Source organism: Echeneis naucrates, chromosome 17 (genome assembly GCF_900963305.1).
Source record: "Echeneis naucrates chromosome 17, fEcheNa1.1, whole genome shotgun sequence".
NCBI classification, from domain to species: domain Eukaryota; kingdom Metazoa; phylum Chordata; class Actinopteri; order Carangiformes; family Echeneidae; genus Echeneis; species Echeneis naucrates.
Window position 1 is genome coordinate 15,407,915 of NC_042527.1, and position 17,856 is coordinate 15,425,770.

The 17,856-nt window shown below is 39.6% G+C and overlaps 1 protein-coding gene across 3 annotated transcripts in view; it reads right to left on the reverse strand.

Moving 5' to 3' along the window:
• Window positions 1-918: 918 nt before the first annotated feature.
• Window positions 919-17,856, reverse strand: part of adcyap1r1a (adenylate cyclase activating polypeptide 1a (pituitary) receptor type I) — a 40,011-nt gene continuing 23,073 nt past the window's right edge. Inside the window, exons 5-16 of one of the 3 annotated variants that reach the window (XM_029524882.1) lie at window positions 12,594-12,704; window positions 12,407-12,510; window positions 12,227-12,324; window positions 11,343-11,475; window positions 9,777-9,930; window positions 9,403-9,463; window positions 8,648-8,717; window positions 8,309-8,400; window positions 7,191-7,274; window positions 4,933-5,062; window positions 4,468-4,509; window positions 919-3,811 (exon numbers count right to left, since the gene is read on the reverse strand). In XM_029524882.1, the coding sequence (XP_029380742.1) occupies window positions 3,608-3,811; window positions 4,468-4,509; window positions 4,933-5,062; window positions 7,191-7,274; window positions 8,309-8,400; window positions 8,648-8,717; window positions 9,403-9,463; window positions 9,777-9,930; window positions 11,343-11,475; window positions 12,227-12,324; window positions 12,407-12,510; window positions 12,594-12,704 (1,283 nt within the window). In that variant the 3' untranslated portion in view covers window positions 919-3,607. Of the gene's footprint in view, window positions 3,812-4,467; window positions 4,510-4,932; window positions 5,063-5,761; window positions 5,852-7,190; window positions 7,275-8,308; window positions 8,401-8,647; window positions 8,718-9,402; window positions 9,464-9,776; window positions 9,931-11,342; window positions 11,476-12,226; window positions 12,325-12,406; window positions 12,511-12,593; window positions 12,705-17,856 lie in introns of those variants that run through there. The other 2 variants (XM_029524883.1, XM_029524884.1) reach the window with 2 other exon arrangements.

A 17,856-nucleotide genomic window follows, 5' to 3' on the forward strand; every position in this document is an offset into this window, starting at 1 on the left:
CCAGTGTCCATTAGCTGGTTGTTTGTTTCTTTGTATGTATCAGTAGTTTATCTGGAATCAACAGGGTGTCTGCAGGTCTTGAAATGACTTAAAAAGCATTTCAGGTTTCATCAAAAAAGGTCTGACATGGCAGAATAAATTATCTTAAATTTTGTTTACAGACAATTGAATTTTGTTTAGAGACGACAGATTATACTTTTTTAGCAGTAATGTTATATATAGAACACATTGGATTTGTTTGTAATTCCACATCGTATCTTAACTTTACAAAGAGCTAGAGAGGAACATTTGCAGCTTTATGTGGAGTTAAATTTGTCATGAACCATGTCAGCTGATAGCAGCAGTTTTCATTCCTAGCATGCAGACATGACTGTGATATCAATGCTCTCATCAGGCTCTCAGAAAAAAAAAAAAAAAAAAAAAAGCCAGTGAGCATATTTCCAAGAATGTGAAACTATTGCTGTAAGAAAATATGTCATCAACATGGGCTTTCTTTGACACATAAAGTGAAACTAAAACCAGTTTTACTGGAGCGCTAAGTGCTATCAATTCCTCAGATTTCCTCCCATCCAGATGATTTTAAAGTCTGCCTTGTTTGTTTCTGACCGTTTTTTAAAATGGGAATTCAACATGGGCGCGCAAAAGTGGCCTAATTAAGAGAAGAAAAAAAAAAAGTGACAAATCTCAAAAAGTAGTGTGAACAGCGTTGTCCATGTGGCATACAGGTGCCTCGATACACATTTAATCCAAAATCCAAAATACTAGTTTCAGAAAGCAAGTCAGTGCTGACCACTGCCAACTATCGAGCTTTAATTCTAAGCTTTTGCTGCCACCTTGTGGTAAACAAATATACAGCACAGACACGGTCAAGTAAGAGTTTTCTACTGTTTTTTTTTTTTTTTTTTTTTTTTTACCCCCCCCCCCCCCCCCCCCCCCCCCACCACACACACACACACACACACACACACACACACACACACATTAACAGCTTCGAGACATGGTCGTTTCCATCTGAGCTGACGCAGACTCAGAGTGACAGCTGGTGGTCGAACACATAAGCAGGAGCAGCAGCAGAGTGGTTTTTCCTTTCGCCCCCTCTCTCTCCCTCTCTCTCCCTCTCTCTCCCTCTCTCTCTCACACACACTGTGTTGCATCTGTCGCACTTCACCCATTTTCTTACACCTTCATTTCATGAAACCATCTTTTCCACCTCTGGCCAATCACTTGATAGTTTGTGGTCTCAGACTCACTTTCTCCTCTGATGTGTCTGTTTTATCTCTTAGAGGTTAGTTATATTTCATCTCACTACATAGCCTCTGCGTTTGACAGCAGTTTCCTTCAAGTGTTTTTTGTTTTCTTTAAAACCAGTGAAGAGACATCGTGCCACACATCTCCCACCACCACACATGGCACAACATTTATGCCCCTTTGAATGTGTGTCATACAAGTATTACGCTGAGAAAAACATGGACTGTACATTGGATCATTTCACATGGCACTGGTTTGTGGAAAATAAATATACATATGTTCAACAATATCACCAATTCATTGTTAGTGCATTTTTTAAAAATCCACTAAGATGAGAGAATCTGTACAAAAAAATTAAATAAATATATGGAATAAATATGATGGAAAAATCCTCCTGTACACGACATTTCAACATTTCATCTTATTGAACTTCTGCCCTTAGATCAAATAATTTCCCCACAATAGTTGTCATTGCATGGATGCGCACGAACAGAAATAGAGAATAAAGAAAAACGGGCAACACTCAGATTGTCAAGAGCGGTCACATTAAAGCATTTTGTGTTAACTGTTCCAATGTGAAGTGTTTCGGTTTATGTGACATTACCGCTAAATCAAGATGGACCTCGAAAAAATGCTGCAATAATTGTGAGCAATTGAGTCATATCGTAATTAAAAAAAAAAGAAAAGGGTATTAAAAAGAAGAATCTAACCAACAAATAAGGTAAATATAGATGCTTTTGTTGCACATGATGATAAAAAGCACAATTTTGCAAAGCTGTCTATGATAAAACACATTGGGCTCAACTTAACGAGTCGATGTACTGTAAATAAAAGTGATAGCTATTTTTGGCTGACTAGGCACTTTGGAATATGAGTGTAGACGATGGTTCATTTCGAAATCTTAAATGAAAAGGAATTCAATATGGCACCGTGGGTTGAAGCTGAAGGGCAAAGAATCACATCATCTGTAAGAACACAACACAGCCTACAATAAAATACAGCCCATATAAAGTCATGGCACTATGAGGAGCTTCGGATAAAGGCATCCACTGAATGGCACATGTTCATGCTCACAGTCTGCAAAAGCACGTCTGTCAAGTTTGTGAAAGGGGAAACCAAATAAAGGATATTACAGCTTCTGCAGAAAAACTGTATGGACTTCCATATATATGTATCTTTATCTGAAGAAATAATAGATGTTACGTCCTCTGCAGCAGCAGGTTGCAGCTTTCTCACTTCGATTAATTTGGATAGTTATAGAGGCCCGAAGAGGTAAATTTATCCAACATTTTATTGAGGGGGGGGCAAACATTGATTTTCTTGTGAAATAAATTCAATTTCACAGAGCAGGAAATGGTCTTCTGTCCTAAATTCACTAAGCATCAGGGCTGAGATACACTGCTCTTCAACATTCATTTATTTTGGCACTGTGCTCTTGTATTTGTAGTAGTTGTGTATTTTTTTTTTTAATGCAAACAAATATTTCAGAATAAAGTGGGCAGGATCTTCTGGGTCTTCAAGATATGTGATGAAGTCTACAGATTTGGGCTCCAGTTCCTTTTGTTTGAAAAGGTCATTACAATACTACTTTATGCAAAATAAAGAAATTCTGAATTTAACACCAAAAGTTACTATTTACAAAGTCCATGAGTTGTTTTTTTTTTTGTTTGTTTTTTCCTTTTATTTATCTTTTGACATACTCTGTACTTATGGCTGATTGTAGAAAAACGTTTAAATTCAAGATGAAATATTTAAACAATGAGCATTTGTACAAGCAAGGCGAACGTTCGGTTGATGTTTAACTTTGGACTGTTATGAGATCAGACCCAGTCAGGCATCCTTTATGGCACTTTGAATCACATTTACTTTACACCAACAGCCAAATATGACCCCTACGTTGATATTTAACTATTGATCTTTTTTTACATCTTGTGGTTCTTTCGATGTGGTATTTACAATAATTTTAGAAATAAAACAACATAAGGAGTTACACTTTTAGATAGAAATAGTGTTCCAATATATATTTCACAGCTTAATTGATAGTGGAATTTCATTTGTTTGTAAAAGTGCATCATTAATCATGTAAGTTTGAAACCTACAGAGTCGACTGCAGCACTGAAACTAGTTAAATAAATGCAATTATATTGTGTAACCAAATCAAATCCTATTAAATATGAAAGCCAGCTCTGCACCTCCAATATATTTCCGATAAATGCTTTTAGAAATACCTCATTTGCTAAAGGTGTGGTCAAATTACAAAATGGAAGAGGTGTAAGGGGCCACTTTGGTCTGTTCTGGTTGGTCTGGATGTATGTTTAGAGGAACGGCACCTTGAAGTTGCCACCGGCCAATCAGACGCTCAGGTGGGGAGGCTGATGTTGGCGTTCTCGGCCAGCGGGCTGGACATGCGTATCTGGGAGCTGCTCTTGCTGAGGATGGACAGCTGAGTACCGCCGTTCACTCCGCTGCTGGCCAACGAAGGGTGTCTCTGCTGCTTCAGGTCCACAGCAAAGTACCGGTTCACTGTCCAGCTGCGCCATTTCCTCTTGATCTCCGACTGCACCTTCAGGGAGAAACTTCACAAGGTCATTTTTAATGTACTTTACGCTGTACCGGCTCCACCAAAAAGGTACAGTGCACCGTTCCCTGGAGGGCAACGCTGTCTGATTTGTTTGTCAACGGTTCCTGTTTAAATGAAGGATTCATAACATGGAGATAAACAGCGTATGACTAATGTAATATGAAAAAGCTGCAATCAAATATAAACAGGATTTCAAATATTACATCAGGGATCAACAGATTTTTGACTGTGGACCATTTTAATCCAGCATTGTTGGTGAGGAAGCCAACAGCAGATGTCATTATTTCCATTCATTAAGTGCCATCTCACGGTGCAAATGCACATCGAGTTGTATCCTTGGCAGCACATCATTTGGAAAAGAAACATGTAAATGTAGGCGTTCTTCAGGCCGAATAAAAATATTTTTATAATTACTGTTCCCAATGAATAAACGTCAACACATCTCTAATACAAATATTGATATGGAATGTTAATTGGGATTTACAAGAGTCTTGGAGTTTTGTTGTTAACTACAGGAGAGCACTAAAACCGGAAAAAGGATTTATTTTAAATGTGTTAAATTTCATTATCTATTGCTTTTATTGTCTTTGCCATATTTTATCCAAGCAAAGGGTGAACCATCAAGTTGAAAAGCTTACCTCTCCATTGAGGAAACAGTAAAGGACAGCGACCACAAAGCCCTGAGGACGAGAATGCAGACAAAAAATATGACTGAGATGGAAATTTGCTTTCATCTTTAAAAATATCACAAAACTTCAGACATCAAAGAGAATCTGACTGTGAGCACGATTCAGCTCGTTCAACCATCTCTACTAAATCTGGACTACAAAATGTTGTGTTTTGACAGCTACAAAGATTCAGTATCCAGAAATGATCGTTTGACATCAGGGAAACTACAGGAAATGTCTGGCAATCTGTAAACGTCCTCCTCACCGCTTAGCTCTGGACAGAGAGAGGAAGTTAGAGGTTTAATCATCACTATCGGCCTCCTTTAGAGCTTTTTGTATCCTCAGATGATTTATTATCCCATTATCGTCTCTCATTCATCAACTGGTATTTCTCTTTAACTGAAAGTGGACGTTGGAGGAGCTCGCGGAGTGTACCTGGAAGGATCCCAGTCCCAGTTCAAAGACCAGCCTCTCCCTCTTGCTGACATCTTCAGGTGAGAAGGCGAACACGGTGTAGTGAATGCCAAACAGCGGGATGAGCAGCAGGGTGGAACGTGCCAGACGCCTGCAAGCACACACAACATAGTTTAATTAATCTGAGATGTAAATCAGACCCGCCAAAAAAAAAAATCTACTCTGAACATTTTTTTACAGCTGCTGGTCATCTGGATGTGATGCAAGAACAGAGCCACTGATGCAATGTCATGACACCATTTCTGCCTATTAATGTGACCTCGCCTTCTGTAGAATCGGATATTTTGTAAAAACCGCACTTTTAACAATAACTGCTTGGGAATCTCTGTTCCAAAATTAAGACTACTGCATATTTTAGGGCTTAAATTTAATCAGGCTTAATTCGAATTCTTTGTGGGGGTTTATATTTATTCATTATATCTTTTACTGTCAAAAAATACCATGAAAAGACGAAATCTTCAACAAACTGATCATTATTGTCTGTACAGTTAAAGTGTTCTCTGATTTCTCTGCACCAGCTAAACTATCAAAAATAATTACAACTCATCATAATAAAGACGGGTAACGTAGTTTTCGTTTAGTCTGTCACATAAACACTGTCATACAACAAATGTGTATTCACTGGCAGCTGAAAGTAGTCTCAACAAATGCACCTTTTACTCCTTTGTGAGATATAATTACTGAAAAGCACAGTTTTAGGGTGTCACTGCGTTATGAAAAAGAAAACGTGAACCTCTACATGAATGTATTTAATGTTTTTTTAAGTCACCTGGAGGAGAAAAGTGGACTTGAGCTGCTGTATCCACTACTGCTCCTTGTATGCTACTTTTATGGCATTTATTGACAGTAATGAAAAACAATTACTGTATGCAATCTGCCCCTGCAGTCACACAGATGGACAGAAATACACAAATAGACAGAAAATAAATAAATAAATAATAATAATTACACCTCCAAAATGGAAGACATCCATCTACAACACAGCAGTCTGTCTCAGTGCATTGCAATGACACCAGGACCTTAAAAACAGTCGGACTGTGACGCATTTCTGAGATAAGAGAAAATCTGAAGCAAATCAACCAGCAGATTTGTCGTTTGCCGTTGTGCCGCTGTCTCTCCATGAGTACTGGAAAAGCAAATCTGACATAAAAACTATATGTGCTTAATATCCAAGTTGTGCGTGTACGTGATTGTGTGCGTTTCTGCGCTTTGTACGTCTTCCTTTGAAAGCATGAACGAGGACAGTTTGGTTGTCCACATTTTGGGTAAACATGTTGAAAGCCGTTTGGGGTTAAGACCTGGTTTTAAGGTTCAGGTTAAAGTGAAGTGTAGATTAGGAAAATGGAGGAATTGCAGCTTTACGTGTTACACAACAATGTGTTACGCCTGTAAAACTTCAGAACGGTGTGAAAATAAAACACAGACATGACACTTACAGTAAACAGCACAAGACATGACACAGATGAGTTACAGGTGTGTGGGGAGAAAGACGGCAGATGACAGAAGTCACGAGAGGTCAACATCTGCTCAGATATCTGTTGTCACAATTAAACATAAGGAAGGCTCGAGAAAATTTTCAAAGAAATTTCACTCATAAATCCTGAGTCCAAAGAAAACATTCTGTGTCCCCCCGATAATGGACTCAGGCATATCTACAATACCAACTACTTTGGAGGATTCAAGCTTTATGCCATTGTGTAGCTTCGTAATATTCCTCTTGACCGACTGATTCTGATTAAAGTTTGGGTCTATATCAAACATCTACAGGGGTGCAACAAGTTACGTACATTTATTTATTTATTTATTTTAATCTGATAAACACCACAAAGGACTTTTGCCTGATTGATATTTTCACAGTGGCCTCATCTGCTGCACTGAAAACATCCTTTGGGTTTTGCGATCTGGGGGCCGATAAATATGCAGTTTTATCTTGAGTTAATGAGCCTCCCTTGGGGTGCAGGTCAGGAGAAGAGTTGGTGTTGGGCGTGTAGCTGTGATGGGTGAGGTGGGTTGGGTTGTCGGTGGGGGGGTGAGGAAACACAATATGTCAGTGAGGGTCCTCACAGGTACAGAAGTGCAAACGTGCATACATTTGTGTTTGAGGGAGAGTGTGCATTTGGGAACCCAGACCATTAAAAAGAGTTTAACAACCCCTGGTGACACACATGCAGCATGACACAGACAGACACGAACACACACACACACACACACACACTTACAGTGTGATGGTAGATAACTCTGACATCCTGCACGAATGCTGAACAGCCTGTGTGGGCTCACTGAAGCATTTCTGAGCACAGCTGCTACACAGCACAAAGACAACACAACAATACAACAAAGACAGTGTCTTTAGGGACACAGACACGCAGACTCACACAACACACACTCACACACGTCTTCACGCTCGGTCACGCACGTACAGGTCTCAGCAACAGATGAGAATGACATTATCTGCCGGGGGGCCTCAAAAGACACTATCCTGGGGGAGCAGAACAGGAGTGATGTCTGGCTACAGTACAACTCCATAATGAGGCTCAGGCCTCCTGCCAAGAGCTAGTACAAATGAATATGTTCTGAGAAGTGTCTAGAAGGACATATCAGCGATTCAGTGATAAAAATTTGGAAAAAAAGACTATTATGGGTTCTTTTCAATCAATTTATCAGCACATTACTTACGAATTTAAAGGGACAAGGCCACTGATCCAAAAGGGAGCAGCGAAATAGATGGGAATCAGTTAAGAAGAAGGTTTACAGCAGGTTTATAGCATCCAGGGTGTCTCAGTAAAGAAACAAAACAAAAAACAAACAAAACAAAAAGAAACAAAAAACTGTTGTCATTCAGTTTTTCTTCATAATGACGATAAATCAGTCAGCAGTCAGACCAAAACCAACAACGTGTTTGCCCATCCCTCCATCCAGACCAAGATTGGGATTTTAAAATTCACAAATACACCAAAAAGTCTGTTCCTAAAAAAGGTGGGAACTTTAGATTTTACCAATTCATTGGGAGTGCACGTTTCTTTTGAGTGGGGCGGTCAGTGATGGATTTATTTTGGCTGTTTTTGCAAAAATAGCACCTTATAAAATGATACACCGGCAACACAAAATTAGTTCATTGTTGGTTTTGCTCTTTTCATGGGTGAGAAATAAAGACATGAAAATTGTTCAAGCAAAAGTAATTAACATTTCTTTACAGGTGGTGCACGTGCAGAGTGCACTATAAAAGGTATTTAACTGATTTCTACGCACATACAAGCACACACACAGACACAAACACACACTCCTTTCTGAAACATTGCACCACGTCTGTGAGTGAATCTGATCACTTGTAACTCACAGGTAAATACTGGATTCATTCCCACCGATATCAGGTGACTGGAGCTTTTGGACCAGGATAATAATGATTCCAATGAAGAGGACAAAATTTATCTGAGGGAAAGAAACAGAAACACAAACCTGCCATTAATCAAATCCCAGTAAGGTCATCAGTGAGTGTTTGAAAAAAATAAAAGATCAAATCAAATCAAATTTATTTATATAGCATCAAATCATCACAAAGTTGCATCTTTATATATATTGTGGAGCAGGGGGGTGGGGGGGGGGGGGGGCCTGACCGGTTGGGTTGAGAGAGATAAACGAAGACACAAGAGAAATAGAATGAACAAATCAACTGTACCATTATTGAGGCTACAACTGGTCCTTTGATCACCCACCAGAGGGCAGTATTCTCATTTGTATCCCAACATCTGGAGGAGGAGGAGCATGGTGTCGATCAATAATCACAGTGCCCATCTACATCTCTCTCCACAAAGGTATTGTAGTAAGGATATAATGTAATGAATTTAAATATATAAACATGCTTTAATTGTTCTAATGCATATATATTCATTTCCCATATACAATATGAACATGTGCAATAGGGACTGAACTTACTCTGCTTTCACTCTTCTTATTGTTATCCATTTATTCCTGAACGATTTTTTAGGATTACCTGTTTGATTGGCATTTTTTTTGGTACTATGACAATGAACTGATTCTCAAACTCAGAGCGCAGAGTCAATAATACTAAATAAAAATTATACATAAAACACAAGGATCGATTTAAAGGTAGGGAAATAACCAGGGATTTGTTCAATTACTTTGAATGGCAAAACATTGGCGGCTTACCTACGTGAACCCATGCGAAAGATGATTGGTTTTAATTTTAACTTTAAAAACATCGTCAACATGAGTGAAATGATCTGTGAGTTATGAGTTATTTCTGTCATGGGCGTCATGTTTTCTTAAATTGTGCAGTGTGAAAAGGTGATTACATTTTAAAAGGGTTGAGGGGTGAAATGAAGAAAAAAAAAAAAAAAAAAAAATCAATCAAGTTACGTAAATAACTTGAATGACGGAAATATGAAGTCCATAGGAAGAGGTGGGACATACCCAGAGTCATGAAAGTGGAGCCTCAGCACAGCCCACACAGTCACACAAATGGTGGGAGTTCCTGAGAAAACAATAATTGAAAAACACAATTTATTTGTTTGAAGTACAGTTTTCCTTGATGAGTTTGGTAACGCCAAAGAAAGACAAATCTATTTTGAGGTTGTCGGCAGAGGAAGTTTGTTTGCTAAGAGATGTTATCTCAAAGTTTAATACCAACATGAAATCTCAGAAGCCTTATTTGATTCATTTCATTTTAATGAAAACATACTCTTTAGAGGATTAAAATCCTGCCTATAAAATATGAATGTATCGATCAGTGTAACGATCAGTATGTAACGGTTAGTGAAAAGCAAAGACATGTTCCGGAAACTCACCCCATCCGACTATGGTGTACCAGTAGAAGTATCGTCTCTCTGGAAAGAAGGTCTCTACCAGCAGAGTGAAGAGATACAGACCTTCAATGAACAGCCAGAAATAGTTTGACATGACACAGTAATGGAAGAAAACCATCACTGCTTTACACGCCACCTGCACAGAGAGACAAAGGGGAGGATGTGTTTGTGCAGCAGAGGTAAAGGTCCGACTTTATCTTCATTGCTCATATTGTGCAAACTTTGCAGGATGCTGGAAGCGCGACAGAAGCTTCTGTCTACTCTGAGACAATATCATAAGCAAATTTAAACAGGTGGCATCAGCAATTTGTTAAGTCTTTAAAAAATAACGGAGAAAAAGTAGACAAAAATCTTCATAAGCGTACTAGTGTTTACTTTCTTGGTGAGATTTGGAATAAAGATATGACAGCACCCTCACGAGTTTTCCTTTAATATGAACTTGGAGACAGAAGTATTTGGTTTAGCACGAATAATGGATAAAGGGAGTCGGTTAGCTTAGCTTAGCATAACACTGGAAATGGGGAGAGTCTGGATCTAAAGTGCTCCGCAAGCATATTAAGTTTGTTAAAACCCTGAAAAACTCATCCCTGCTCCCTGTCCAAAACACTGTTAACACCTACTTAAGCTGATATATATATATATATATGTATATGAGACCGCAGTGTGCTAGATCGCCTCCTCCCACCCCTTAATGTCAGGTGAGCTCTAATTTGATGAGTTCGTTGACAGAGATCGTCTTTTGTGAGAGGTCAACCAATTACAGCACCAATCTGATGCCTGCTACTGATGTGACCTGTGGTTGCTATGGCGCTAGCGGCGAGGCAAACAGGTTTGAGAAAGAAAGGGCAAAGTAACCATAGATATGTCAGTGGACCTCCAGTAGAAGATTTCCACTGGCCTGCTGAAGCCATTAGTGTAGCTAAATAGATTTACTTATAATGGCGGCTTGACAACAGCAAGCAGTGCACTGTTAGCAGACAAAGGCTAGGAGCTTGTTCTGCGTGTGTAATCAGGGAGTATTAGTCATCTAATTGTGTGTTTACTTTTTGTAAAATGTGCATGTGATTGAAGTTCCTTCAAAAGGTGCATATCAAATAGGACAGGCTGGAGAATGAACGGCTTCGAGGCGTGCTCTAATCTTAAACAGAACAAACCCGGTCAGATGTTTTCCTCTCTGAAATGAGTCACTCGTACTCTGATGAAAACTCATTTCATAATGCACTCTGGAAACAATTAAACAATAATCTTGACAGGTTTTTCCTGGAGCCAATATCCCACAAACTTCTTACACCGACACCAAACCTGCCAGCAATCATTTTATTCATGTAGGGATAATTTAGAATAATGAGGGCCTCTTTTTGCAATTATACACTTCAAATTTAAAGTAATGAAATAATTTGACTTTGAATTGGGGGAGAAAAAAAATAAAATAAAAAATACTTGAACAACCGAACCAGCAGTCCCAGCGTTCTCCTCTTTGCTGATAAACAAAAACGCTGACCCCCAGGTACCACTGTACATGCATGTGAATGAAATGCTGATACTGACTGTGTGCACGAAGCAGTGCTCGCTGTCTTCCTTAGCGTAGAGCACACCGTCTTTGATGAAGACGGAGATGGCTCTCAGGATGAAGGACACAAACAGGTTCATGTGAATGAAGTTTCTGGTGCAGTGGAGCTTCCTAGAAGGACGAAAGACAAAATATATCTGATCTCACCTTGTTTTCAATTTCAAACATACCAGATCATCTTTTAAAATTCCTTCAACCCTTCAAACCTTCAGATACTCAGAAAGGTGTTTGTTTTTTTCGTTAGGTTTTTTTTTTAAGCTTGTCAGTAAAACCTGCTGAACCAAAGCGTTTCTAGTTTGCTTCCAGTAAAGATACGAAAGCTGAAACAAGACAATATTTGGTATTTCTTCATTCATTCATTCTACCTCTACTGTTTATCTGGTTCGGGGTCGTGGGGGCTGCCGGAGCCAATCCCAGCTCTGGGGTACATGATGGGGTACACGATGACGAACAAACACTCACTCACCAGTTAACCTAACCTTTGGGCGGTGGGAGGAAACCTCAGGGAGATCATGCAAACTCTGAACAGAAAGGGAACCGAACCTGCGCCCTTCTTGTTGTGGGGCAACAGCGCTAACCACTACTCCAGTGTGCTGCCCATATTTAGCATTTATCATTTCAAATTCATGGTCTATTGCTGAATGAATTAAGATGTTTTATTCGTTTTAACTTTTAAAGCCTTGGTTTAATGTAAAAACAAACAAACTAAACCTCTCATTTGTCACGGATTTCTTTACAGATTACTGATGTGTATCTTCTTTTTTTCCTTCTCATTTAGACTGAACGCATTTTCATTTGAAATATTCATGGATAAAACATTTAAACACACTCAGACCTATCACAGGACCATTGTGTTGCTCACCTAAATCTGCAGAGAATAACCATGGCTGTGGTCAAAGACACCAGCGATGTGCTGTACCCGACTGTGTACAGGGCCTTGACTGACGGATAGTATGAGCTCTAGGAATTCACAAAGAGGTTTAGTGTGTGTGTGTCTGACATAAATACAATTGTCATCTACATGAAGTACAAGCGGACATACAAGTGGTGCTGTGGTGTTGTCGTAGAAGAAGCAGACCTCCACGTACTGAGGGTAAGGTTCAGACCAGCCATCCTCAGTACAGTTCCGACTGACCTTCCCCCCGTCTGAAAGGACAGAATATCTCTAAGCTGAACAGGACTGTACGGCGCTGCAAACGACAGATAAGAAATCGGCTGTTTCCACTCACCGTCCTCAGAACTCATGAAGTTCTGGAAAAGCTCTTGACAGCTGACCACCACAACCTCACCGACTCTGGCCGCCTGCCAGCAGGTCAGGTTGTCCCACATCCACGGACACACTGTGGGCCAGAGGACAAGTTAAAGAGAAAACACCCGAGGTCAGCGTGACGCTCACATCGTTTCTGCAGAGGAGATGATGTTACACCATTCAAATGGAACTGAACTGAACTCATGGCTATTGAATTTGAGGTTTCATCCGATATACTGACCATATTTGTCAAACCCACATGGACCAAACTATTGAAAACATTAAAGCTGATTTCATTCCCTGTTTATTATTTTTACACATTTAACAGTTAATCTGTGGTAACACCAGACAATCCTGGGACGGAAAATGCTGTGTATTTTCTACATAAACAGCTCCTTCTTCTTAAATTGGATCACACTGGTTGCCACAAAAATGAGATGTGAACCCAACATTGATGCATAGATGCATAGCACAGAAACATGGCCAATATGCTGCATGATGCAACAGCAAAAAGCTAAAAAGCAAAGTTGTAGGAGGACGAGCTGAAACCCACCAGAAAATTCTGTAAAGTGCAAAAAGAACTGCTTTACAGAAAGCTATTGATAAAACTAACCCGATGTACCACGCACAAATGAAATGCAACAGAAAGCTGATGATGATCTGGAACACAGTATTTATTTTGGTGCTTTCATGCCTTTAATTTAGACTGGCAGAAAGGGCATCAAGAAACAGTGGGAGAGAAGGAAGTGTTCCTGGCTGGATTCTAAACAGGGATGCTGCAATTATACGGCACGTGCTCAAGCCACTTGACCAACAGCACGCCGACCGATTGAAAATTCATCAAATAAAATAAGCACCTGGAGCATCGCAACAAGCGAGGGCCTTACTCAAGTTTTAAAACCTACTAGACAAAGAGAGTAAAAGGATGGAAAAACACAAAAGAGTTAATGAACCTTTAGCTAAAGTTTAATTAGTTCTTTTGTGTGTGCCCATGCGCGGCCTAACTTTATCAAAATGTCATTTATTACATAACTATTTTGTCCTCTTCCTCCCACATCCCAGCAGTGAGACAGTCCCTCAGCTGAACCTGCTGTCATTAACACGGCGACAAAGTCACACTTTCTGTCCCCGCGGAACAAAAATAAAACCACACCTCAACCAGCTTCTGTTCTCTTATTGATTTGCACCGGTTGATAAATTAACGCATTAATTGAAACACTGGACTAAAACGAGTGATTTCAAACACAGCACATGCACAGCGACAAGGACCCGACACAACGGCTTTCACAGTCTGTGCCAGTGCGAGAGCAACTTCCTCTTTTCCTCTCATCACAGCCTGAGTTTGATGTGGATGGACAGGAAACAGACGGGGAACATTTCTTGCCAGCAGTTGCACGTAGCACAAGACGTAAGCAAGAACATCATCTGACGCCACTGTTGATCTCATTGTTTTTCTAACACAATTGAGCATTTAGATTCTCGTTCTAAAACAAACACAAACTCCCAGGAATCATCCGTCCCTCGTGTTTCAGCTGAATAAGTTGCTCTGCTTTGTCTCAGCTGCCATCAAACCTCATTGTGACTGATTACATATCACCACCAACACTGTTCTGATCTCACCTTCAGCCCTCAAAAGGTGGACGGCAATTAATAAATGATGTTGGCCATTACTGTAAGGTTGCTCCACAGCGAACGAGATGTAATCTAGATGGGTGGATGTTTGGTCTTTGGGTTTTGGTGTCTGTGTTTAACGCATGTGACACAGTGAATAAGCTGTAATAGTTAAAGAGCACATTTTCTATTGTTAAGTTCAAGGAGATTAAAGATTTATACACAGCTGATGGTTTATTAGAAACAGATAGAACCGACAAATATAAATAATGCTAACTGATCTAACTAATCCAACAGTAAATCCTGCATGAACGACCGTTATACTGTTAATGTTTTGTCGAAGTGTTTCATTCGGTAATTAAAATGTGTGATCTAAGTTTATGATCATTTCCTGACACAAAATGAGACGACAGAAAACCCAGCCTTCAAAATGATTGGAGTGTTCAGCCAACACCCCTCTAATGCAATTTCTACAAAAAGTGAACGTTCATGAAGGGAGGAATTTTTGCTGAACTAAAGGATTGCCCAACGGAATGGCTGAAGCAATAGGTTTGAAAGTAAAGATATCAATCACACTGGTGCATCTGACATTTGATTTCATCTGGTTTTGTTGTTTCTTCTTTGGGTCAGTTTATGTGGCTGTGATTCATTCCCCTTGTATGAACAAACGTTGCCAAACCCAGTGTAATCTTTTGTTGTTTTCTGATCGCCTTCTCCTCATCTGCCTCCATCTTTACTCCACTGAGGCTCCCTGTAGATCTCACGTCCTTTGTTTCAGTGCAGCTCTCACTTGGACTCTTTTACTATCAGCCTCCATGTGCTTTATCTTCTGCACCTCCCCATCCCTTCCTGCCGTTATTTCCAAATCTCTCTAGTTCTCCCTGTTGTTGTTGCTTGGGTGGTTTTATAGTGCGACAGAGGCAGGTGCAAGTCTGATTGGGTGTGTGCTCAATTGCATGCATGCTGAGTCTTTTTGAGTGTGTGTGCTTCTGTGTATTTGGGATTGTGCACATATTCCTGTGCGTGTGTGTTTGCAGACCTTTCTCTATTCTGTTTGGCTCTCTAATCTGTTTTGGTTCTGTCTGGTGAGCCGGACACGAAGCCAATTACCTTTTAAAGGGCAAATCAGAGCCAAATGAGGCGCACTGAGCGACAGAGGTAACCTGCTTAATAAAGCACTCTGCATCACTGGCTATATCGCACAGACCGACAGTATTCTGAATCTTCAGCGGGCTGCAAAGACACAGACCAAACACATACATGCATGATATAAGGTACATTCACACAAACACAGACAGATGGATTCCTTCTCGCTGATCCAATCACAGGACAAAGTGAGATGAGCTCTCTGTAATCCATAACCAAAATTCATTCATTGCTCTTTCTACTTGGCACATAGAAAAATATGAAATAACGCTCTTGTGAAGGCCAACAAAGAAAATAAACAACAAACGTGCTTTGGCCTAATAAATTTGATCCAGGTAATTGAACAACTTGCTGTATGCCAAAGTCATATCATTAAATAGTTTCTTTCAGTTTAATCATAAGAGATTAAAAGGCGAAGCGAGATAAAGATATTCGGCGCACAATCGTTCAAAAACAGAGCTTCAACAAGTCATCACATTGAGAGAGTGAAATGTGGGAATGTTTTTGGATCCAAAAATCATATGCCAGTTTATTTTCTGTCAATCAATCTAGTTGAACAGCTCCAACCCCCAATTTGTCCCAAATCAATTTTTATTTGGCAACAAAGAAACTGTCAGATGAAGACAAATTAATAAACTGTCTGTTTGTTTGTTTGTTTGTTTTTTTTGTTTTTGTTTTGTTTGTTTTGTTTTCTAATTCAACTTCATTGTTATTACAGCACAGAAAATTATTATATGACACTGTAAGTTGGTCTGCAGACTAATCTGAGCTAAGAGCACTTCAATTTTAAAGATATAATAGCAAAGAAACTGTGAACATGCTTTAAAAACAAATGACCTGGTAAAAGCTGAAAAGAAAAAAGACGATCCAACCAAGCAAAAAATAAAACACCTTTTACAGGCTTCCCCATTTTTCTCTTTTCCTCTTTTTTTTCTTTCTTCGTTTTCCAAGTCGGATTTCTGCAAAGCAGGCGTTTTTATCTCCTAATAAACGATTTGCTGTCAGCAGAAACACAGAATGGCTCCTTTTAAAGAGAAGGAAGAGGCAAGGATCAGCTAAAGGGCGCAGGCAGGGCCAATATGGTTGACTGTACAGTCTGAAAATGGATGGCTTAAGACAGAACTAATACATCTAAACATGTTGCAGAGGAATAAGGGAATTAAATGGCGCCAGAATACCTGATCTGAACTAATTTTCCACTCAAAAGCGAAGTTCTTCATGAATGATACCTTTACTTTGACCCACCTCGCAGCATCAGACAGTAAAACTAAACACATTTCAAGTTCACATGCGTTTTGCAGGAAAGCTGCAGGGCTGACCTTTAAGAGCTTCAGATGAAGAACGAGCTGAACATGCAGATGCTCTCCTCTTTAAACTTGTTATCTTACTCTGTGAATCTTTCATGTTTCTTTTTTTTTTCTTTTTTTTTTTGTTCCCGAAGAGCTTGTGGCTGTCAGTGAAGCAGTGAGTCACAGCGAAGTCTGCTGTGAAACTTTTGAGCGGCGGGAGGCCTATAGCAGTTGCTAATGAAACCCGCAATCCGTAGCCAAGAAAATAATTGCTTCCAGGAATCATCGAGCAAGTTTCCTGCATTATTTGGAAACGGGACATGTGAGAAAAACATGAAAGCAGCTCAGCGTGACATTACAGGCAGACATTTGGTTTGTGAACTGCATCGGTTGATTGCTGCCCGTGCAGCATATTGGCCTTGCAAGGTGATCTATTTGTAACATGAATATGATATAAAGCGAAACTCATCTTTCATCCTTACTGCACATGTTCATCTGTGACCTTTTCAGAGCTGATTGGATGAAGTGAAAAATACCACATCACTGACTAAAACAAACAAACAAAACAAAAACAAATACTGTTTTTAATTCCCAGAAGGTTGCACGGCATTCAGTCTTCTAACCAACCGAAGAAGTAAACAATTTAATCACAGCAGCGAAGCCTAGAAACTCATGGCTTCATGCCAGTTTATGAAAACAGAAGCATATGCGGACAGAAACACATAAAACCACATAAAAAAAAACACATAACAAAACATACTGTTCAGAGGTGGACAGAGGACACAACTTCACTACTTGAGTAAAAGTACAGATACTCCTTGTCAAATATTAATTCATTACAAGTAAAAGTAGCTTTGTCAAAATATCACTAAAAAGTAAAAGTCCAAAAGTATTTGCTGAAAAAATGACAGCTATATTATCATTACACAATACACTGATGTGATTCTGCTACAGACATGTTTATAGCTCCAAAACACCAGCCAGGACTGGCTTTATTTAGCTCTTTTCTTCCTTCAACATCACAACACAGTTATTTTAGGAGGGGACAAATGGGTCTGCTGTCCCGGGCCCAGGGTAGAGGGGGACCCAGAACTGGGCCCTCATTAAATTACGGAATCATTTTTCAACATTTCTCAAAATAAGCCTATTTGTGGAAAAGATTGTTTAATATTTGAGTTACATAAGCTTCTTATTTGT